The 25,311-nt window shown below is 42.6% G+C and overlaps 1 protein-coding gene and 1 non-coding gene across 2 annotated transcripts in view; both read left to right on the top strand.

Moving 5' to 3' along the window:
- Positions 1-10,073: 10,073 nt before the first annotated feature.
- On the top strand, positions 10,074-10,207 carry LOC129461567 (small nucleolar RNA SNORA70). The gene has a single exon (XR_008650596.1). It is a non-coding gene; the product is annotated as a small nucleolar RNA SNORA70 (small nucleolar RNA).
- Positions 10,208-10,332: 125 nt separating this feature from the next.
- Positions 10,333-25,311, top strand: part of LOC129489321 (uncharacterized) — a 32,120-nt gene continuing 17,141 nt past the window's right edge. The window contains exons 1-2 of the mRNA XM_055291714.2: positions 10,333-10,553; positions 11,732-11,930. Of these exons, the coding sequence (XP_055147689.2) occupies positions 10,333-10,553; positions 11,732-11,930 (420 nt within the window). The remainder of the gene's footprint in view (positions 10,554-11,731; positions 11,931-25,311) is intronic.

Below are 25,311 nucleotides of genomic sequence, written 5' to 3'. Positions count from 1 at the left end.
TCTGCGCCTGGTCCTCAGTTGATAAAAGTGTTTTGAATAACCAGGGACACAGATGGTGACCTGTACTAGTTTTTAATCATGTGACCTTAGGCTTCCATTTTCTCAATTTTGAAATGGAAAGGTTGAACTCTGAACTCTTAAATGAGAAGGTCATATCAGTTGAAAAAGTAGTATGGCTTATTTCAGAGCTCATAATCTGGGCTAATCACATTTCAGCTCTTTTCCCTGGGGAAGGAAGGGAAAAACAGGTTTATCCAGTTACTACTTTTTCCCCCTCTCCTCAGTCTAAAAAGTAAAAGAGTTTGTGGCAGCATATGAACATAAATGAATATAGTAACACAGAAATATATACTGGTACTTTAAAAATAGAGGAAGAGAAAAGAGATGAACACCACACATTTATTCCCTAATGTCCCGTAATTGGGTCCACATCTATGCAAAACTTTGTGGTGGCCCCAGCAGAAAAGAAAACTTGATTAGTTACTAAACTCACATCGTGTGTAAAATAATGGCAAACCAGAGAAAAGCTTTTCTAGATCCTTGTTCCGAGAAAATCTTCTCCCATGGGTTTTTAACATCAGTTTTCTAGGTCTGCCATAGAAAATTACCACAAACTGGGTGGCTCAGAACAATAGAAATGTATTCTCAGTTTAGGAGGATGGAAGTCTGAAATCGAGGTGTTGGCAGATTCTTTTGGGGGATGCTGAGGCTGTCCCAGGATGAACTCCCAGCTTCTAGTGGCTGCTGGCAACCCTTGGTATTCATTCTTGTTTGTTTGAGATGGGGTCTCCCTCTGTTGCCCAGGCTGGAGTGCAGTGGCATGATCTTGGCTCACTGCAGCCTTCTCCTTGGGCACAAGCAAGCAATCCTCCTGCCTCAGCCTCCAAGTAGCTGGGATTACAGGCATGCACCACCACGCCGGCTATATATATATATATGGTATTTTTTTTAAGGCAGGGTTTTGCCATGTTGCCCAGGCTGATCTCAAACTCCTGCGTTCAAGCAATCTGCCCATCTCAGCCTCCTGAGTAGCTGGGACTGCAGGCATGAGCCACTGCGCCTGGCCCTTGGCATTCTTTAGCTTATACTTGTATCACTTCAAATTCTGCCTGGCATCTCATGACCTTCCCCTCTGTGTGCCTGTGTCTCTGTATCCAAATTTCACTCTCCTTTCTCTTATTAAGACACCATTGCATTTAGAGCCCACCTAAATCCAGTAGAACCCCATCTCAACTTGATTATATCTGCAAAGACCCTGTTTCCAAATAAAACCACATTCACATGTATGAGTGGTTAGGTCTTGAACATGTATTTTTGGGGGACAAAATTCACAGGTCTTTACAAAAGAAAGCCTGAAGGGTGTAGAGGAAACATTTATACCTCCTCCAGCTGCCCTGCTTCCAGAGTATCCAGCGCTTCCTGTTCTCCACCCTCTTGCATCCCATCACCCGAAAGATGACTCCTTGACCACCTGGATGTCCGGCATATTCTAACGGATTGTTCTGAACTGCTCAGAGGGGCATTAATAAATAACAATAGCTGTATGAGCTAGTTATTTTTACAAAAATAGAAAAAGCACTGTCAGTAATTACTGTGAACTGAAGCTTCCTGGAAGAATACCAGATTTTAGAATCATGATCAGTTTATCTTGGCTGAGTCTAATTAAGGTTTTGGAATGAGGATCTAGCCATCTTTATCCTTACTCCAAATTTCTATTTGAATAAACTGCCACGTTTGCTGCTATGTTTTAGCTAAAGTGTGCCATTGGGCAGAGTTTTCTGCGCCAAAGTCCAGAGAAGTGAAGACAATGGAGGTTCTGGGAATAGTTTTGAGCCTCTGTGGTTAAATGGGTGCTATAGTTTGAATGTGCCCCCCACATTCCATGTATTGGAAACCTAATCTCCAACTTCATATGTTGATTGGGGGTGGGGCCTTTGGGAGGTAATTAGAATTAGACAAAGTCATTAAGACAGGGACCCCATGATGATTCTAGTGGCTTTATAAGAAGAAAAGAGACTTGAGGTGGCAGGCTCTTGCCTTTTGCCATGTTATGACACAGCAAAAAGGCTCACTAGGCACCAGTGCCATGCTCCTGGACTTCCCAGTCTGCAGAACTGCGAGCTAAATAAGCTTCTATTGCTTATAAATTATCCAGTCTGTGGTATTCTGTGATAGCAACAGAAAGCAGACTAAGACAATGAGTTAGAGACAGAAGCTGCTCTAAGTGTTACCTGGGGAGCCTCAAGACGTAAGCATAGTGCTTTGGGGTTCATATTGGGGCATAGAGCACCAGGGAGAGGGAGGCTTTCTCATTTTTCTGCAGACACACAGCTTGACCATGCAGCAGGGAGGAGGACCAAATGGAAACCTGTGTCATTCAGTGTATGAGAACATTTGTAGCATGGAGAATGTAGCAAGTAAGGAAGTAGCCTTCTGTGTGTTAGAGAAAAGACGCTGGTAGCTATGGCAGTGAATGAGTGACTCCTCTCTCAAACACTTCTAAGTAGAGGACTTACTCATACAAGAAAGCTGGCCAGGCGCAGTGGCTCACACTTGTAATCCCAGCACTTTGGGAGGCCAAGTCGGGCAGATCACTTGAGGTCAGGAATTTGAGAGCAGCTTGGCTAATGTGGTGAAACCCTGTCTTTACTAAAAAATACAAAAATTAGCTGGGCGTGGTGTCACACACTTGTAATCTCAGCTGCTTGGGAGGCTGAGACAGGAGAATTGCTTGAACCTGGGAAGCAGAGGTTACAGTGAGCCGAGATCATGCCACTACACTCTAGCTTGGGTGACAGAGCAAGACTCTGTCTCAACAATAAAAAAAAATTTTTAAAAAGAATGCCAAAATTAATGACCATGAGTGAATTTTTTTCTGAGCAAATGTGAGACAATTCTGGAGAATCCTTGGAACAACTAAGATAATTTTTTATTTTTTTAAAAAAATCTCGAATAGCAACTATTTTATTTTTATTGTAGTAAAATATACATAACATAAAATATGCCATTTTCACAATTTTCCAATGTACAATTCAGCAGCATTAAGCACAATTACGTTGTTGTGCAGTCATCACCACCATCTATCTCCAGAGCTTTTTCACCATTCCAAACTGAAACTCTGCACTCATTAAACAATAATTTTCAATTCTCCCCTCACCCCAGCCCCGATAACTTCAATTTTACCTTTTGTCTCTAGGAATTTGACTACCTTAGACAATATTTGTACAATATTATACAATTATTAGACAACATTTGTACAGTTGTAATTTGTAAATATTGTACAATTATAAAATATTGTACAATGTTTGTCTTTCTGTGTATGGCTTATTTCACTTGGCATAATGTCTTTAATGTCCATCCACATTGTAGCGTGCATCAGAATTTTCTTCCTTTTCATGCCTGAATAATATTCCATTATATGTATGCACTCTGTTTTGTTTATCCAGTCATCTGTTGACAGCCAGAACTTTAAATGTGGGGACTGAGGTCCTGCAGCTATGTTGATCGGAACTAACAAGGTGACAGAGTTCAGATGCCAACAGTGACATGAACTCACTTGCACCATAGATTTAACATATTTTAAGACACTCAGGTTACTGAATTGTGTGATTCTTTTCATCTGGCAAATGTCTTTTTTTACAGCTGAGGAAATGAACCCCCAGCTTGCTAAAGTCATCGTACATGCTATCTCCTCTGCCCATGCTTGTCTCCTGATGACTGGACTTGGGCTTTGGCTCTGCCAAGAATGAATGATTGGCCAGGGGTGGTGGCTCACGCCTGTAATCCCAGCAATTTGGGAGGCCAAGGTGGATGGATCTCTTGAGGTCAGGGGTTCGAGACCAGCCTGGCCAGCATGGTGAAACCCATCTCTACTAAAAATACAAAAATTAGCCAGACATGGTGATGCGCACCTGTAATTCCAGCTACTGAGGAGGCTGAGGTGTGAGAATCGCTTGAACCTGAGAGGCGGAGGTTGCGGTGAACAGACATCGCACCACTGCACTCCAGCCTGGGTGACAGAGCAAGACTCTGTCTTAAAAAACAAACAAAACAAAAAACAATGAATAATTGGCTTCTCTCCCTTAAGCCTTGCAAGCAGAATCAGGGGGCCATCCAGCCCAGTCATAAGAAAACTGAAGAGACCTCTCTTCTCTGACTGCCAACGGAATGGGTCACAAGAAACAAGCTCTTTCTATGTTTATTGGAATTCTCATTTATCTTTATGAAAATAAATCCTATTTACATAAAAAGAACTTTATCAGATTTACTTGTTCATGTTCTCTCAATAGTTATATAGAATTAGTAGATATATTCCCAAATTGCCATATTGTCAGATGGGCAATTTGGCCTATCTGACTGACAGAACACTGAGAGGATGTGATTGATGTGTGCAGAAGAACACAGCTGGAGGGCTATTTGAGTGTAATTACTTGGGGTTTTATTACTCTCCTTGCAAATGAAAAGCATGAAGATGTGCAAGTGCCAATTGTTTCCAATTACTTGAAATAGTTTCTGTTAATATCCAACCCCTTTCTGCAATTGTATTGCCAAGTCCAAAGGGAAATTACCAGATTATTGTATAGATTGTTAAGGTGGCTGAGCATGGTGGCCCACACCTGTAATTCCATCACTTTGGGAGGCCGAGGTGGGAGCATTGCCTGAGCCCAGGCATTCAAGACTAGCCTGGGCAACACAGGGAGACGCCATCTCTACAAAAAATTTAAAAATCAGTCAGGTATAGTGAAGCCCACCTGTGGTCTTAGCTATTCAGGTGCCTGAGGTGGGAGGATTGCTTGAGCCAAGGAGGTCGAGGCTGCAGTGAGCACCACTGCGCTCCAACCTGGGAGACAGAATAAAACTCTGTCTCAAAACAAAAAACAAACAAAAAGGCCAGGCACAGTGGCTCACACCTGTAACACTAGCACTATGGGAGGCTGAGGCGGGTGGATCGCCTGAGGTCAAGAGTTTGAGACCAGCCCGGCCAACATGGTGAAACCTCGTCTCTACTAAAAATACAAAAATTAGCTGGGCATGGTGGTGGGTACCTGTAATCCCAGCTACTTGGGAGGCTGAGACAGGAGAATTGCTGGAACCTGCGAGGCAGAGGTTGCAGTGAGCCGAGATCGCGCCATTGAACTCCAACATGGACAACGGAGCAAAAACTCTATTTCAAACAAATAAACAAATAAAAATAATAACAACAACAAAGTATATATATCCCTATATATTGGTTAAGCTATATATACACACACATATATATATAGCTTAATAAAACAATTACATGGTTGAAATATGCTCATCAGAAAAGATACCTGAATTCAATTACAACAGTATGTGTCACGTCTTTAATGCTCAATGGAATATTAGTAATAAATTAATAAATAAATAGTCACATAGAAAATACAATATAACTTTATACGAATAATAGTATATTGCCATAACTAGATATGTAAAGTCTCCTTGACACATAAACAGTGAGAGGAAAAACCACAAATCAAATCAAACTTTTAAAAAAATTTTTTTTCTTAATTTTTTTTAGTTAGCTTTGAGTTCAGCTATCAAAACCAAACTTTTTTTAACTCATTTTCTCTCCTGACCAAAAAAAAAAAAAAAGTATAAGTAGAAAAGTAAAATAAAATTGGGAATATTCTCTACCTCTTAATGGACACAAAAAAAATGGAACACACATTTGGTTATGGCACCCTGTTGACCTGTTTAACTAAGCGGGAGTTTGATTTTGTTAATATGACCTTGGGTGAATCCAGGAGTACTAGATAGAGTTCTTGAACTGGAAGATGTTTAAAAATAAGAAATAGCAACAAATCTTCAAGTTACTGATGCTTGTTAGGTTGAATTGCGGCGTTGCTCTGGGCTTACTGTCTGAGTAGTTGGCTACTTCAGACAGCCTGTACCAAGTGGGTGGACATCCTGGGGAAACTCAACATGATCCTAAATGTCAGGGTTGGAGAATATCTTGTATGCCAATGAATAGCCTGCAAGTACTTATAAATAAGTTGTTCAGTGATCTAGGTGCTTGTGTAACTATTACATCAAAGCATAATCTCGACAGGTAACACAGCATTTGGCCAAGTTATTCACAGTGTTTAGTAATTTACCTATAGAGGACTTGGCCCTGGGAAATGGTTGAATCGAATCTACGTGATCTTACAAGTTTAGTACTCTAAGAAGACCATGTGATGATGTATTGGTTTGGCATATGCCATGCCTATTCTCCTCTGTCACCTCACCACTTCCGTTGGCTTGAATCCTTGCAGCACATATGGGTTTAGGGATTTTACAGATAGAAGACGGACCGTCTCAGTATTTTTGCCCACTTTTTTTCTCTTATGTTACACCTTTAAGGTTGGAAATAGAACAAATGCGACTATTTGCTGGTAACAGTGTTAGATGACTTGGGGAAAAATAGATTACCCATAGCTCCTATCAATGCACATTTATTTACAATTTAAATAAATGAGTTAGTAATGTTCCATATGCAGCAGATGAAGCCCATCATTCTTATGCTTATTGTGCAATCCCTGGAGAGGGGCTTTTTTCCACTCTTCTCTCTAGTTTGTTGTTGTTGTTGTTGTTTGTCTTTAATCTAGTAAATGCTCAAAAGCCTAGTGAGACCGACTAACAAGAACCAAATAGAGTTTCTCAGGTAGGAATTTGTATTAATATACACAGGGGTTTCTCACTAAGCCGTGGTTTTGCTCATATCCAAAACACAGAGCCAGTAAAGTCTCCTCTGAAAGAGTCTGCCAGCAGACTCAACCCAAGTACCAGCGAGTGTGCTTGTTAATTTACACTGAGCATTGATCAAGAAAAGATTCTTTTCCTGCTGATACTATGGTGATGTCCAAACTCAGTAATCAAGATGCCTTTTATAAGAAAAAAATCATCCTCCTGGTAGTTTAAAGATCCAATGTAAAAACACTAATATTTTATTCCATAAGAAAATTTTTCCATTGTAAAATTATTACCACAAAAGCAATGTTTTGTAAGAAGGAATGTCTTTTTGTTTTTGTTTTTTAACCAAGCCTTCCATATGAAACTGATGAACACTGGTTATGCTTTGAACCTCTACTAAGGTTATCATTACCCTAATGGAATTTAGGAACTTATATTATTTCCTATTCCCGTTTCCTAAAGAATTGTGAAATTTCTTGTTAAGACAGACAGCTAAGGGAAGTGCCTAGGCTTTCAAAAAAAAGCCAGCTTTTATGCTACCAGTACATGGGAAAATTTAAAGGAGACTTCCCCAAAAGAGTTTATTCTACAAAAACGAATGAGCAACTCTGAGTGGAACTTTGGTTACAGAAGGGACAAGCTGATTCCTGGGATGGGGGGATTTTAGTAAGAAGATAGAATGAGAGAATACAAATAATGGTTGATCTGAGAATTTGCAATTGAAGTTGAGACAAACTAAGCCACCTTCCCAGCTCTCCCACTGCTCAGGAGTGATACCAATGTCTTATTCATTTAACGAGGCTCTAGGAATCATGAAACTGAGCTGTATTTTCGAGAAAAGGAATCAAAAGTCTCTCTCTCATTGAAGATACCAAAAAGATAATTTAAAATACATATTCTATTTGACTTTGTATTAATCCATTTTCATGCTGCTGATAAAGACGTACTTGGGCCTGGGCAATTTACAAAGGAAAGAGGTTTAATGCAGAGCTCCGGTTCCAGGTGGCTGGGGATGCCTCACCATCATGGCAGAAGGCATGGAGGAGCAAGTCACATCTTACATGCATGGCAGCACGCAAACAGAGCTTGTGCAGGCAAACTCCTGTTTTTAAAGCCATCAGATCTCGTGAGAGTTACTCAGTATCACAAGAACAGCTTGGGAAAAACCTGCCCCGTGATTCAATTACTTCCGATCAGGTTCCTCCCACAACACATGGGAATTGTGGGAGCTACACGGTGACATCTGGGTGAAGACACAGAGCCAAACCATATCATTCTGCCCTTACCCCTTCCCAAAAGTCACGTCTTCACATTTCAAAACCAATCATGCCTACTCAGCAGTCCCACAAAGTCTTAACTCATTTCAGTATTAACTCAAAAGGCCACAGTCCAAAGTCTTATCCAGATAAGGCAAGTCCCTTCTGCCTATGAGCCTGTAAAATCAAAAGCAAGCTAGTTACTTCCTAGACATAATGGAGGTACAGGAATTGGGTAAATACAACCATTCCAAATGGGAGAAATTGGCCAGAACAAAGTGGCTAGAGGCCCCACACAAGTCCAAAATCCAGCGGGGTGGTCAAATCTTAAAGCTCCAAAATTATCTCCTTTGACTCCATGTCTCATATCCAGGTCACGCTGATGGAAGAGGTGGGTTCTCATGGTCTTGGGCAGCTCTGCCTCTATGGCTTAGCAGAGTACAGCCTCCCTCCCGGCTGTTTTCACAGGCTGGCATTGAGCGTTTGCAGCTTTTTGAGGTGCACGACACAAGCTATTGGTGGATCTACCATCCTGGGGTCTGGAGGATGACGGCCCTCTTCTGGGCACAGCTCCACTAGGCAGTGCCGTAGTAGGGACTCTGTGTGGGGTCTCTGACCCCACATCTCCCTTCTGCACTGAGCTAGCAGAGGTTCTCCCTGACAGCCCCACACCTGCAGCAAACTTCTGCCTGGGCATCCAGGCGTTTCCATACATCCTCTGAAATTTAGGAGGAAGTTCCCAAACCTCAATTCTTGACTTCTGTGTACTGGCAGGCTCAACACCACATGGAAGCTGCCAAGGCTTGAGGCTTGCACCCCCTGAAGCCACAGCCTGAGCTCCATGTTGGCCCCTTTCAGCCATTGTTGAAGTGGCTGGGACGCAAGGCACTAAGTCCCTAGGCTGCACACAGCATAGGGACCCTGGGCCTGGCACCACGAAACCACTTTTTCTGCTAGGCCTCCGGGGCTGTGATGGGATGGGCTGCCGTGAAAACGTCTGCTGCGCTCCGGATATATTTTCCCCATTGTCTTGGAGATTAACATTCGGCTCCTTGTTACTTATGCAAATTTCTGCAGCTGGCTTGAGTTTCCCCTCAGACAATAAGATTTTCTTTAATGTCGCATTGTCAGGCTGCAAATTTTCCAAACTTTTATGCTCTGTTTCCCTTTTAAATCTGAATGCCTTTAACACCCAAGTCTCCTCTTGAATGCTTTGCTGCTTAGAAATGTCTTCCCCCAGATACTGTAAATCATCTCTCTCAAGCTCAAAGTTCCACAGTCTTTAGGGCAGGGACAAAATGCCGCCAAGTCTCTTTGCTAAAACACAGCAAAAGTCATCTTTGGTCCAGTTCCCAACAAGTTCCTCACCTCCATCTGAGGCCACCTCAGCCTGGATCTTATTGTTGATATCACCATCAGCATTTTTGTCAAAACCATTCAACAACTCTCTAGGAAGTTCCAAACTTTCCCACATTTTCCTGTCTTCTTCTGAGCCCTCCAAACTGTTCCATCCTTTGCCTGTTAACCAGGTCTAAAGTCATTTTCACATTTTCAAGTATATTTCCAGCAACACCCCACTCTACTTGTACCAATTTACTGTATTAGTCTGTTTTCACACTGCTGATAAAGACATACCCGAGAAAGGGCAATTTACAAAGGAAAGAGGTTTAATGGAGAGCTCACACTTCTGCATGGCTGGGGATGCCTCACAATCATGGTGGAAGGCAAGGAGGAGCAAGTCACATCTTACACGGGTAGCCAGAGAGTTTGTGCAGGTAAACTCCCATTTTATCAGATCTCGTGAGACTTATTCACTATCATGAGAATAGCACGGAAAAGACCCACCCCCAAGATTCAATTACCTCCCATTGGGTTCCTCCCACAATGCATGGGAATTGCGGGAGCTACAAGATGAAATTTGGGTGGGGATACAGGGCCAAACCGTATCCGATTTTATTTTCAAACACATTTTCTTAAAAACAAATACAAGATGCTTTTTAAAGAAATTGTTTACTCTTATTCCAATTGGCATATATATTTTGTTACCGTAAAAAGGTAATATACACATATGGTTGTGTGTGAAGAAGAAACAGATAGTAGGCTACATGTAAAAATGATAAAGGGCTGCAGCCAATTGAGCTGATGCAGTTCCTTTCATTATGGGGCCCAGTGTGCAATAGCTGCAAACGGCAGCTTCCTTTGTAGTGTATGCAGCCTGTTTCTTATATGGGTTGCTCTAAGGGACCTTGGAGACAGGCCTTTCAGGTGGATGTTCATGGCTCTGACCTTGCACTATCCTCAGTGTAGACTCTGAATAGGTATTCGAGGTGCCTTTGGAAAGCCCCAGGGTGCTGTGGTCAGGGTTCACATTGGCCAAGTCATCATGTCCATCCGCACCAAGCTACAGAAAAAGCAGCATGTGATTGAGGCCCTATGCAACGCCAAGTTCAAATTCCTTGGCCGCCAGAATATCCACTTCTCAGAGAAGTGGGACTTTACCAAGTTCAGTGTAGATGAATTTGAAGACATGATGGCTGAGAAGCAGCTTATCCCAGATAGCTGTGGGGTCAAGTACACCCCTGATCCTGACCCTCCAGACAAGCGGTGGGCCCTGCACTCATGAGGGCTTCAACTGTGCTGCCCCCTCCTAATGCCCACCAATAAATCCTACTTCCTGTCCACGTTAAAAAAAAAATGATAAAGGGTAGTCACCTCTTGAGAGTGAGAATAGGGCTGGTGTGGAAGTGAGTTTTTACTTCTCAATGGACATATTCCATGTTTGAAAAACTGTTCTGAAGTGGGTATCATTTTTATAACATTTAAATTTCAAGAAATATTTCACTGTGTGCCTAATCTGTGCAAGGGGAGAATGCAGAGGAGGGAGGCATTAGAACCACATGTGAGGAACACCGGAGTCCCAGTGTGTTTCACTGCAGAAAGCCATTACTTATCGTGTTTGGCTAATAAATACTGTATGAAGATTACTTCTGATTTGTAATCTCTTAATTACAGATTCACAAAAAAGGCCAGTCATGAATCACCCCAAATTGGAAGCAACCAACATGTCCTTCAGTGTGTGAATGGATAAGCAAACTATGGTGCATTCAGATAACAGAATATTACTCAGCACTAAAAAGAAATGAGCTGTCAGCCATGAAAAGATGTGGGGGGTATTACAGCCATATTACTCAATGAAAGAAGCCAGTCAAAAATGGCTACAGACATACAATTCCAACTATATGACATTCTGGAAAAGGCAAAACCACGGAGACAGTAAAAAGATCAGTGGTTGCCAGAGGCTGGGGAAGGGGTGAAAGAGCAGGATGAATAGGTGGAGAACAGGGGAATTTTAGCTCAATGGAGCTACTTCTGTATGAAACTGTAATGATGGATAGAGGACTTTATGCATTTGTCAAAATCCATAGAACTGTACAATACAAAGAGTGAATTTTAATGTACACCATGGATTCAAGTAATAATAATGTATCCACATTGGTTTGTCAATTGTAACAAACGTACTACATTAATGCAAGATGTTAACAGCCTAACTGTTGGGCAGAGACAGGATGCATGGGATCTCTCTGGACTTTCTGCTCAGTTTTTCTGCAAACCTAAAGCTGCCCCCCAAAACTAAAACCCAAATTAAGAACAAAGTTAATGCTGTTTAAACATAATAATAATAAAAGGCTACTAAGAACATACTAACATAAAAAACTAGTATTTCAAAACAAAGTCAGGACTATGATGCTCTTATCCATGTTTGTTTGTTTGTTGTTTTCAAGGTTAGGCGATTCTTTCCTTCGCTGTCCAGTTTGCAGAGCCGTCTTGGAGCTGGCAAGGGTCCTCCCTGCGTCGTCCTGGCTCTTGGGAAGGAACCAGGCGGGCTGCGGAAGTGGCGCGCCCTCGTCCGCCCGCAAGTCCTTGGAAAGCGCAGGCGTCGTGCGCTCTCCAGCGCCCTGCCAGGGTGCAAGGGCAGGACAGGTACATCCCGCGTGCTGCGGCGGCGATCAGCGCGGACACAGAGCCCGGCTCCACCCGTCCGCCCAGCCTCGGGGTTCTGCCAGAGCGCCGGGCACAGAGCAAGCGGGTCTGAGCTCCAGCACCTTTGGCAGCTCCCGGCCCCGGGGTGCGAACGGCGGCCGTGGCTCACCGCTTCAGGAGCAGGCCGCCAAAGCACTAGGGAGACAAGCCCGGAGCAGAGCTAGTTTGTTTCCTCACCTCCTCTACCCAGCTCAGGTTCTTAAACCCCCTGTGCAACAGACGCAGGTACCCGCTCAGGAAGCTCAGTCAGTGGTGCAGGAAGCCTGGGTCGCGGTGCATTGTGTTTAAAAATAAACACCCACTTCCCTTGGGGCCATTGGTATTTATTCTATTTAAATTACATAGATTGTTTCCATTCCTTGGTGTCTGAAGTATTAAAGCTGAAGTCTGCTTTCCCAGCTATTTGCATGTATTTGTTTAGGGGTGGAGTCGCCCTGCAACACGGGCTGCTCCTATGGCAACTGCTACAAAACAAGATCAGGCTTCACCAGGGTCGGGAGAAGAAACCTCCCAAGAAAGCCAGGCGCTGGAGTCACGGGTGTGGATGTCCTTTTAGGGCCTAGGAAAGGAGGGTCTGATGAGGAGGCATTGAAGAAAAGCCAGTATGACGACGATGCTTTCATGGTGAAGTTTTGTGCATTTTCTACTGAACATTTTTTAAAGTATGGCCTTCTTTTTTGACTTAAAAGGAAATCTTGGCATTCAGAGTTAATTCTTCCTAAAAACAGTTATATAGAAAGGAAAGTATTCTATCTTAGCTCATTTGCAAACAATTGCATTATTCTTGATCTTTGTTTATACATATATGTGTCCAGTGAATATACCATAGGATGTATATGTAATTATACATCATATGTATAGTGTAGAATATAATTATATAACTTTTCTTTTGAAACTTTGTACTTCAGAGAAGACCCTGGGAAACACATGCATACTTTGCACACTGAAGTTTATCTTAAGTTCTTTTTTATTTTTATTTTTTTTGAGACAGAGTATCACTCAGTTGCCCATTTTTAAGTTCTCTCTTTTGAGAGGCAGTAAGTGATGATTAGGGAGAATGAACGGACCACAGAGACCGAAACGAAATTGTAAGTGATTGATTGTCTTTGGAATCTGAATGGGCCTGAGAGGCCGAGATTATCTTGGGAAAAAGTCTGTCAGGTGTGGTCACATTCGTCAGGCTCTTTTTCTGAGATAATGAGATACCAGGGAGGGCATAGAAAGCATTTATGTTTCTTTCAGTAAGCTCTCTTAGACAGATAAGGATGTTCCAGGAATATTCCCTGCCCTTGTGATTTGGGGAGGCACAAGACAAGGTTAGAGGGACCTTCATTCTGAGGCTTGTTTCTGAGGCTGCTCAGCTTTCAAAAGCGCCCAGCATGCTCAGGTGCCATATTTTGAGGAATGATTTTCTATACCCCCAACATCATAAAACCACCTCATTTAAGCTTCAAGTGGTGCCTCATGTTTCCTTTCTAGGTTTTGTTTTGTTTTGTTTTGAGATAGAGTCTGGCTGTGTCCCCAGGGCCAAAGTGCAGTGGCGCAATCTCAGCTCACTGCAACCTCCACCTCCTGGGTTCAAGTGATTCTCCTGCCTCAGCCTCCCCCATAACTGGAATTACAGGCACATGTCATGATGCCCAGCTAATTTTTGTATTTTTAGTAGAAACAGGGTTCGATATCCACTCACTTTAGCCTCTGAAAGTGTTGGGATTACAAGCATGAGTCACCTCGCTCGGCCTATCTTAAGTTCTTATATTAAATATAGAGTTCACGTTTAAGATTCCTCTGGATCCAGCCTAAAAAGCAAGGCTTTATTTCCTTCTGAAGAAAAGACTTATGACACTATCAGACCCAATGCTCACCATTTTTCTTTCTCTTTTTTTGGAGACAGAGTCTTGCTATGTTGCCCAGGCTGGACTGCAGTGACTATTCAATACCAGCCCCATCAGACTGCACTGTGGCCTTGAACTCCTGAACTCAAGGGATCCTCCTTGAGTTCTCGGCCTCTCCTATAGCAACAGGCATGCACCAATCATCTTTTCTTTTTTTTTTTTTCTTTTCTTTTTTTTTTTTTTTTGAGATGGAGTCTCACACTGTTGCCTGGGCTGGAGTGCAATGGTATGATCTTGGCTCACTGCAACCTCTGCCTCTCGGGTTCAAGCGATTCTCCTGCCTCAGCCTCCCGAGTAGCTGGGATTACAGGTGCCCACCACCATGCCTGGCTAATTTTTTGTACTTTTAGTAGAGACCAGCTTTCACTGTGTTGGCCAGGCTGGTCTCGAACTTCTGACCTTGTGATCCACCCACCTTGGCCTCCCAAAGTGCTGGGATTACAGGCGCGAGCCACAGAGCCTGGCTCATGCTCACTTTTTATAAACAAATTTTTCAGTAATACCTTCTATGCTTAATTTTTAAAAAATAGTCTTTATTTTTAAGATCAGTTTTAAGTTCACAGCAAAACTGACTAGAAGGTAGGTACAGAGATTTCCCATACACATAGCTTCCCCTACACATAGCTTCCCCTTTTATCAACATCAACAACCAGGGTGGTACATTGTTGCAATTGATGATGCTGCATTGACACATCATTATCACCCAAAATCTGTGATTTACTTATGGCTCACTCCTGTACATACTGTGGGTATGATCAATGTCTACTGACATGTATCCACCATTATAGTATCATACTGAGTAGTTTCACGGCCCTAAAAATCCTCTGAGATCCATCTATTCATTCCTCCCTCCCCACCAACCCCTGACAAACACTGATCTTTTCGCTGTCTCCATAGTTTCGCCTTTTCCAGACTGTCATATAGTTGGAATCATACAGTATAGAGCCTTTGCAGATTGGCCTCTTTCACTTAATAATGTACATTTTAGGTTTCCTTTCTGCCTTTTCATGGCTTGAGAGCTCACATATTGTTAGCACTAAAAATTTTCCATTGTCTGGATATACCATGGTTTTTTCACACATTCACTTACTGGACATCTTGGTCGTGTCCAAGTTTGGTCAATTATGAATAAAGCCGCTATAAGCATTCACGTGCAGGTTTTTGTGTGGACGTAAGTTTTCAACTCATTTGGGTAAATACAAGAACTATGATTGCTGGATCATATGACAAGAGTATGATTAGGTTTACATTAATAACAAGCCTCCAAACTGTCTTCCAAATTGTCTGTATCATTTTGCATTTCCACCAACACTGTGTAAGAATTCCAGTTGCTCCACATCCTCACCAACATTTGGTGTTGTCAGTGTTCAAGATTTTGGCTATTCTAATCCATGTGTTGTAATATCTCATTGTTGTTTTTATTTGCATTTCCCTGATGATATATGATGTGGAGCATCTTTTCATGTGTTTGCCATATAACAAATATCCTTAATGCCTCCTTAACAATTCTGAAATGCAATTCTTAGTTAATATCGTTTACCTACAACATAATTGTTAAAATAATCAATACAATGCTCTAAGAAGTAAAGGACTAAAAAGAAAGTGATTAATAATGACATAGTACAGGGACCCCACAAGAGAAGACATGAACAAGTAGACAGATGATTGCTCTTAAGTGGCATAGAATCACCATGGAAGTGCCTTATATTGGCAAATAAAATATCCCAAATCAGCAATGAGATTCTGTGAAATGGCAAACAGCTCTTAGTAAAGCAAGCAAAACAAAGTATAATCTTCCCTCTTTTCACATTGTAGTTGCATTTGTGGAAATTTACTGTATATTAAAATTACACAAAACACATTTCGTGTTTATATGTAAAATGGAGTTGAAGTCTAGATGCAGATAATTATACATATGGTACTTAGTTTGTTTTTCTTGTACGAACATCTGTTCGGATATTCAGAATTTGACAGAACTGTCCCTTGCCAACAGTGCTACCCCAATATTGTGAAAAAAATTCCTGCTTTAAAAACCGCTGTTCTGAAAGATGGAACTTGGTTTGGTGCGGTGGTTCATGCTTGTAATCTCAACACTTTGGTATGCTGAGATGGGAGGATTGCTTGATTGAGCCCAGGAGTTCAAGAGCAGCCTGAGCAACCTAACAAGACCCAGTCTCTACCAAAAATTTTGTAAATTAGGGAGGCATAGGGCATGCGACTGTACTCCCAGGAGGCTGAGGTGTTACTTACTCATAGAGGGTCTTGACTGCAAGCTCTCAAGGTTAATGGCACTTTTGAACAAAGAATTGGACAAAATGCACAGCAAAGCAAGGAAAGAAGGAAACAGAAAGCAGAGATTTGTTGAAAGTAAAATTACCCTTCACAGTTTAGGAGCGGTTGGAGCAGCAGCTCAGGGGCCTGGATGCAGAATCTTCCTGGGTTCAAATACTCCTTAGAGGTTTCCCATTGGCTGCTTGGTGTTCACCTCATGTAAATGGAGTGGTGGCTCACAATCAGTGTGATTGGTTATGGACAGCAACCAATCAGAGGCTGAAGTGAAGTTACAAAGGTCACACTCCCATGCACACATCTGATTGGTCTTGGACAGCAACCAATCAGAGGCTGAAGTGAAGTTACAAAGGTCACACTCCTATGCACACATCTGATTGGTCTCGGAAAGCTAACAATCAGAGGCTAAATTTACCAAGTTACACTCCTATGCAAACGTCTGATTGGTTGCAATCAGAAGTGCTTTCAATGTCCCATCTGCCCGAGCAGAAAAGATGGGAGTTAGCAAAGGGAGTAGCCTCTGGTCCTTGTCATTTACGTGTGGAAAGTTAGGGTTTTCCTTCCAGGACCTGTTCTCCTATCTCAGGAAGACTGATTGAGCTAAACAGCGAGGCTCAAGCCTGGCTGACAGCACAGACCCTGTCTAGCAAAAAAAAAAAAAAAAAAAAAAAAGAAGAAAGAAAAGAAAAAGAAAAAGATATAACTCTTTCTCCAACAGGAACATTATGAATTTTTTTCACTGACTTGAGATTTGAGTCCAAGAAGGAAGGTGAAGTTGCTGAAAAACGAGACTCACTTAAAACTCAAAAGCTGAGCCAGGTACAGTGGCTCACGCCTGTAATCCCAGCATTTTGGGAGGCCAAAGTAGGTGGATCACCTGAGGTCAGGAGTTCAAGACTAGCCTGGCCAACATGGTAAAACCCCATCTCTACTAAAAATACAAATATTAGCCAGTCATGGTGGCAGGCAGCTATAATCCTAACTACTCGGAAGGCTGAGAATCGCTTGAACTCGAGAGGCGGAGGTTGTAGTGAGCCGAGATCACACCATTTCACTCCAGCCTGGGTGACAAGAATGAAACTCTGTCTTAAAAAAAAGGAAAAAAGAAACAAAAAAAGTCTGAAGCTGGTAAACTAATCCCAGTGAGAAGCTTGGCACTGAAATGATGAGTTAATTCACAGAGAAAAAGAGCAAAGTCTCCAAAAGCTTTTCTAGGCATTTTATAACTGAGCTGGCCCCAGGTGCAGGTGCAGGAACTCTTAGAAGCTCAGCCACAGGGAATAACACTGCAGGAAATATACGGCAAGGGATGAGCTGAATGAAATGAGGGGGATGGGATCCAGTATCCCATCTCTTCAACTTCAAACAGCTGCCCGCCTGTAGAAACCGTTTCAAGCTAGCTTGAGCACAGTATCCCTTCTGCAGGGCTGCATGCCATTTGCTTGTCTGGCAATCCCATAACTCATAGGCAGATGCTGTATGCCATATACCAAATAGCAAAGTGGAGATGTGCAGGGTAGGAAAACTGGATTGAGAGGAAGGAGATGAGGCAATCATTCTCAATCTTGGCTGCACAACAGAATCTCTTGGGAAGACTTTATAAAATATGAATTCCGGGGCCCATTCCTATGGTATTCTTTTTTTCTTGATAAATGTTAGGAATTTTATTAGTCTTATGTCCTTGCTTTTGTGTACTATCTGTCCCCAGGGAGATTATTTTTGAGAATTACCCCTAAATTTTCATTGTTTTCTCCCTTCAAATTCAGTGCTTATGAGACACCTTATGAAATAGAGAAGCAACTCTGCATTTGTTTAATGCATTACTTCCTCCACTTAACCTCTTGCTTATTGGAGCTAAAACCAAACTCTGTAGTTCTTGTCTCCTAATCGCTCTAATCCACACTGTCCTAACCAGGAATTTACCATTGTAGTTTCAATGCAATGGCAGTTTCGTTTTCTTTTTCCATCCTAATCCAGTAGTTAGCTTAACTTGATTTACAGTGAAATATACCCATGTTATTCTGACTTTATTGACTGAGTGCATAACCCTGGCATCAATAATTTTTAAAGGCTGATAAGGTGATTCTAATACGTGCAGTTGGGGTGGAGAATACCAATCTGGCAGCTGGAAACAAAATAAGAGTGAACATTTTCCCATTTGGTGCTTCCAGAAAGTAATTAAATACATATAAATGCTGGGAAAAAAGGAGGCTAAGTCCTCAGATATTAACTAGTTATATGACGTTGAGCTGGCTATGTTATCTAAGACTCAGTGTCATCTTTAAAAGGAGGGAAATTATAGCACCAGCCATATACAGATGTGAAGATTAAATGAGCTAGTATGTGTCAGTCACTTAGGATGGTGCTTGACAGTGCCCAATAGACAGGCCCAAGGCCTAGTGGCTCATGCATGTAGTCCCAGCGCTTTGGGAGGCTGAGGCAGTAGGTTCGTTTGAGCCCAGGAGGTTGAGGCTGCAGTGAGCCATGATCGTGCCACTGCATTCCAGCCTGGGAGACAGAGAGAGACTGCATCTCAAAAAAAAAAAAAAAAAAAAGGGTGGCTGGCATGGTGGTTCATGCCTGTAATCCCAGCATTTTGGGAGGCCGAGGTGGGTGCTTCACCGAGGTCAAGAGTTCAAGACCAGCCTGGCCAACATGACAAAACCCCATCTCTACTAAAAATACAAAAATAGGCGAGGCACCATGGCTCATGCCTGTAATCCCAGTACTTTGGGAGGCCAAGGCGGGTGGATCACAAGATCAGGAGATCAAGATTATCCTTGCCAACATGGTGAAACCCCGTCTCTACTAAAAATACAAAAATCAGCCATGTGTGGCTGTGCGCACCTGTAGTCCCAGCTACTTGGGAGGCTGAGGCAGAAGAATTGCTTGAACCTGGGAGGCAGAGGCTGCAGTGAGCCGAGATCGTGCTACTGCACTCCAGCCTGGGTGACAGAGTGAGAGTCTGTCTAAAAAAAAAAAAAAAAAATTAGCTGGGCATGGTGGCGGGTGCCTGTAATCCCAGCTACAAGGGAGGCTGAGGCAGGAGAATTGCTTGAACTTGGGAGGTAGAGGTTGCAGTGAGTCGAGATTATGCCACTGCACTCCAGCCTGGGCGACAGAGCAATACTCCTTCTCAAAAACAAACAAAGTGCCCAGTAAATGACTGGTGTTTCATCATCATCCTCATTGTCATTGTACAGAAAAAAAAATTAGATTAGAGGTTTATACACAACATATTTGCCTCCATAAATAAGTTCAAATCCTGAAATTCAAAGCAAAAAATTTTTTAAAAATCATTTTATATTTGCTGAGAGCTTTTCCTTTGAACATAGATTGGGGGAGTCAGTTTCATAGATTTCAATGCTCATAATTGGATCTGTCCCCAGTCTTTTTTTGGCATTCCCAGGCTTGAACTGCGTCTTGTTAATCCTCCTCCAAAAAAGCCCATACTAGCTTTTATTTATTTTCTCTCAGAACATCCCATGTCTGTAATTTCTGTTGATTTCTGCTGTATAAATACCAATTCCAGACTTGTGTAGCCAGCACTTTCTGGCCTCAAGTGCTCCACAAGATGGACTCAGATTGCCTTCTTGTATAACACACAGTCTACCAGGTTGGTGAAAGGTGATAAAGTGATCTGTGGAGCTCAGATGGAAAGAACCGTCTGGGAGAGCCAGGCTCCTAATCACTTAAATCCTTTCCAAACATGGGGAAGGGGATGGTGCGAGGGAGAATGAGAGCGTACAAAGCTGGCTGTCGTTGTTAGGATTAGGCTTTTGCTCTAAGCCTCCAGAGAGTTGTGAGCTAGGGTAGACGATGTGAAGGATTCATGTGGCCTGGATGGAGACAGGCTCAAGGAACTGCACCAGTGAAAGTGGGGTGAACGGCGTCTTAGACTCCCTTTCCTGTAAGCCCGGTGCAAGCCACAGCCTCCTGAGCAGCCCAATGTGATAAGACAAATCCAAGGAAAAAAGAAGGAATACGCTTCCTCCTGAGAGCTAGATCGGAGGGTCTCTAATCCCCCCAAAGTGTTATCTGTCAGGAATCTTATTTGTGAGCAACAGACTCCAACTCCAATAACTTTGGAAGGAAGAAATTTAGCAGAAGGCTATTCAGGAGCTGCGGCTTGTGCTGAGCAGATGGGAGAAGCAGGCTTAAAATCAAAGCTTTGGTGGCAGGCAGGAGCACAAGTCAGTCAGTGAGGACACCAGTGCAGTGGGCATTGGACACAAGACCACAATGCTCACCCATGGCTGATGCTGGCACGAGAAAGTGGTTGCTGCTGCAGGCATCGCTACCTCTGCACTTGGGAACTTGCCAGTACTCCCCCATCTGCCACCACCTACCTATCCATGGTTTCTCCACCACCCTGCTTCCTGGGGTGCAGCAACCCCCAAACAGACGCAGCTTTGGGCCAGCCTTATGGAATAGAAAGCAAATCCCCCAAATGTCTGAATCACAAACACAGAGACCTCACCCCCGTGACAGTGGAAATAAATGCCCTGGCCTCTGACCCCTACAGATATGCGTTCCTGCCCCTAAACGGTGCAGAGAGGGGAGAGCTGGGCTGCCGAACAGGTGGAGAGAAGAATGTGGTGTGCCCCTAGGGGTCGGTGCTAGGACTCATATTGTCTCCAGAGTTTCATGCCTTTCTGTTTGGTTGAGGGCAACATTTCTCAGAAGTATGTGGATACCTGGGATTTTAAGAGGGTATCATGGCAACTCTTTCACTCCCTAGTTTTAGAGTGATCTTGACAAATGTCTGTCACCTGAGAGCCTTTGAGTATGCACCAACTAATCAAATGGGGCAATTGGTGGGGATCAGATAGAAAGGCTGATGACATGGTCACTCTATTGAGTTAGCACCAGCTGTGCACAACAGGCCAGCATGTTGTCTCTGACTACCAGGCAGCATGGCAGGCTGCTTGTTGTCACCCCACATCCATTTTGCCCTTCTTCCTTGGAGAATGGCGAGCCAGCGAAAAATTGTATTTCCCAGTCTTCTTCTCCTTCTCCTCCTCGTCCTTCTTTTCCTCCCTCCTCCCTCCTCCCCTTCTTCTTCACCTCCCCTTCCCCTTCGCCCTCCCCCTACCCGTTCTCTTCCCCCTCGTTCTCCTTATCCTCCTCCTTCTCCTTCTCTTTCTTCTGACAGGGTCTTGCTTTTTTACCCAGGCTAGAGTGCAATGGTGCAATCACAGCTCACTGAAGCCTCAATCTACTGGCTTAAACGATCCCTCCACATCAGCCTCCCAAGCAGCTGGGACTATAGGCACACACCACCACGCCTGGCTACTTGTTAGATTTTTTGTAGATATGTGGTTTTTGCTATGTTGCCCAAGCTGGTCTTGAACTCCTGTTCTCAAGTGACGTCCCACCTCAGGCATCCAAAGTGCTGTGATTATAGGTATGAGCCATTGTACCCTGCCTACCGCAGCCTTTTTTACAGCTAGGTGTGGCCATGCAGCTAAGTTTTCATCAGTGAATTCTGAGAGGAAATGATGCATGAAATTTTGATTTCAGCTGGTCTCAGTGGCTCACGCCTATGATCCCAACACTTTGGGAGGCCGAAGCTGGCAGGGGGATCAGTTGAGCTCAAGACTTCAAGACCAGTCTGTCCAACATGGTGAAACCCCGTCTCTACTAAAAATACAAAAGTTAGCCAGGCGTGGTGGCACATGCCTGTAATCCCAACTACAGGGGAGGCTGAGGCAGGTGATTCACTTGAACCTGGGAGGTGGAGGTTGCAGTGAGCCGAGATCACTCCACTGTACTCTAGCCTGGGCAACAAAGTGAGACTCCACGTCAAAAAAAAAAAAATTTCTGTTTTGGTCTTACTTCCTTAAAACACTCCCCAAAGTTTGGCCTTTATTTCCCCCCAAATTTGCTACAGATTTTCATTTTTTCGCTTTCTTGAATCAGAAAATGGCAATGTTTGCTGCTTGACTTTGATCATGTAGATTAATTCTTAGCCCTAGGTCAGTTTTTTTTGTTGTTTTTTTTTTTTTAGATGGAGTCTCGCTCTTTCACCCAGGTTGGAGTGCAGTGGTTCCATCTCAGCTCACTGTAACCTCCACCTCCTGGGTTCAAGAGATTCTCCTGCCTCAGCTTCCCAAGTAGCTGGGATTACAGGCATGCGCTACCACAGCCAGTTAATTTTTGTATTTTTAGTAGAGACAGAGTTTTGCCATGTTGGCGAGGCTGGTCTCAAACTCCTCACCTCAAGTGATCCGCCTGCCTCAGCCCTCCGAAGTGCTGGGATTACATGTATGAGCCAACGTGCCCTGCCCAGGAGCTCTTAATCAGGTTTTATGAATATTCAAGGAATTTGGGGATATAAGCCATGTGGGTTCATGAACTTAAATTGGGGAAAATAATATCTTCATTTCAATTTAACTGAAATTAAGTGTATTTTTCAATTATGAATACAGGAAAGTAACCACAGTGTTAAGAATATAGGTAATTTTGGGACCAATAGATATTTTTATTTCACATTTCAGTTGAAGATATCTCAAAATATTATTTGTGCTCTTTACTAGTTTGAAATTGTGATACTGGACAATTTGATCCTACTAGATCTTTCTATTTGATGTATTAATAAAAAAGCAAATATGTTAGTAATTCACACCTTTGCTTTATAAGCATTGTGATGAATGTTTTTCAATATAATTGGTATCTTTTATATCTTTGAAAAAATTATTCTGAGGCTAGGCATAGTGGCTCTCACCTGTAATCCAAGCACTGTGGGAGGCCGAGATGGGTGGATGATTTGAGGCCAGGAGTTTGAGACCAGCATGGTCAACACAGCAAGACCTTATCTCTATTAAATAATAATAATAATAATAAAAAGAAAAAAATTATTCTGAGATAGTCCATAAGCTTCACCAGACTGTCAAAGCAGACCTTGTCACAAAAAACTTAAGAAGCAAATGGTTTCTTTTTTCTTGTCCTTCTGTCTCAGGGGATGGCAGAACAACTGGCTCTCAGAATACATGCAGAACAGATCTCACTCTCAATGAAACCACTCCCGTACAGACCTTAAATAAGAGAGAAATAAACCTTATGATCTTTAAGCCATGCATTTTGTGGTCTTTTTGTTATAGAAGCTTAAAAAATACTTTAACCATATATATAGTTTTAAGTTATTTTATTCTCACTTTCTTGTTTTAAAATTTATATCGACATCATTCGTTAAAGATAAGAAGCTTACAGATGTCAAAATCCAACAACTTGTTGAGGATTATTAAAATAATAATTATGCAAATTTATTTCAAGGAGATATTTGCAGTTTTTATGTTGTATTCATCTCAACAAAAGTATTATTTAGCACAACAAAATACTTCTTGTACTTCAAAAGATGTTAAGAGAGAAAATATGGCACGTATTAAATTTAATTTGACAACTTATTTATCAAAAGTAAACATTAACACCTGAAATATGTTGTTTGCACAGAAATACCTGTATTTAGAAGCTTGAAATATTTCCTCTGAATTGATAACTTAGAAACAAAACCTGGAAATTATAGTAAGTCAATTTCATTTTTAATGTACTACAGGCAATCTGTTTATACAGTAGTATGCAATTTTAAATTTTAAACCAGATTTTAATACATGTTTGATCGTAAGGCTAAATATCATATATACTCTTCTTGAATTAATTTGTTTATAAATCATGTTTTTGCTAGTTAATTAATTAATTATTCTGGATGGAGTCTCACTCTGTTAGCTGGAGTGCAGTGGCGCCATCTCGGCTCACTGCAACTTCCACCTCCCGGGTTCAACTGATCATGCCTCAGCCTCCTGAGTAGCTGGGATTACAGGCGTGTGCCAGCATGCTTGGCTAATTTTTGTATTTTTAGTAGAGATGGGGTTTTGCCATGTTGGCCAGGCTGGTATTGAACTCCCGACCTCAAATGATACACCTGCCTCAGCCTCCCAAAGTGCTGGGATTACAGGCGTGAGCCACTGTGCCCAGCCTAATTTAAATGAATAGTATGTATCAATTGTTAAGTGGGTAAAAAATAAATGTTTCTATATATTTTAAATATTACTACAGATTATATAAAAATGAACTCATATGCTAATTGAAAATATGCTTTATACTTGAAATTACTTTATATTGTATGCCCTGCAAAGTTGATAGAATTTTTTTTTAGTTGTCTTTTTGCATCCCTTGGCTATGCTATAAAGGGGCTTTGAGGATCAAATGAGGAGTGTGAGAGTAGTGAAAGTACCACCAAGGTCGGGGGGGAAGACCTGATATGCAGGAGAGGATTAACTTTGCCCACACAGGGGTCTGGGCTTTGCCCTCAGCTCCTGGGAGATAATCTCTAAACCACTGGAATACCCTGCCTGATAAGAATGTTCACCTGAGGACTTTGGAATAAGCTCCATAACCTATGCTAACAATGTAACCGATAATGCAGGCTTCGTGCCACACAGCTCCAGCTCAGCCTCCGGAAGGGCTGGAAACTAACCATGTCGATGTGACAGAACCCCAGTAAAAACTGTGGATATTGAGGCTCAGGTGAGCTTCTCCGGGTGGCAATTCATGCATATCCTCACACATCACTGCTGAGTTAGTTCCCTGGGAAAGAACAACTGGAAGCTTTGCACGTGGAGCTCTCCTGGACTCTTCCCCATATGCCTCTTCCCTCAGTTTATTTATTTATTTAGAGACAGAGTTTCACTCTTGTCGCCCAGGCTGGAGTGCAGTGGTGCAATCTCAGCTCACTGTAACCTCTGTCTCCCAGGTTCAAGCAATTCTCCTGCCTCAGCCTCCCAAGTAGCTAGAATTACAAGCATGTGCCGCCACCAGCACACCTGGCTAATTTTTTTGTATTTTTGTAGAGATGAAGTTTCACCATTTTGGCCAGGCTGGTCTCGAACTCCTAACCTCAGGTGATCTGCCCACCTTGGCCTCCCAAAGTGCTGGGATTACAGGTGTGAGCCACCAAGCCCGGCGCCCTCAGCTGATTTAAATTTGCATTCTTTCACTGTGATAAGCCACAACCGTGAGTATAATAGCTTTCAGTGAGTTCTGTGAGTCCTTCTAACGAATTGTCAAATCTGTGGGTGGTCTTGAGGATCCCTGAACTTGCAGTTAGTATCTGAAGTGAAAGTGGTCTTGGGGCCTCC

This window comes from Symphalangus syndactylus, chromosome 1 (genome assembly GCF_028878055.3).
Source record: "Symphalangus syndactylus isolate Jambi chromosome 1, NHGRI_mSymSyn1-v2.1_pri, whole genome shotgun sequence".
Taxonomy (NCBI): Eukaryota; Metazoa; Chordata; class Mammalia; order Primates; family Hylobatidae; genus Symphalangus; species Symphalangus syndactylus.
Note: the sequence above shows the minus strand (reverse complement) of the source record. Positions and strands in the feature narration are given on the sequence as shown.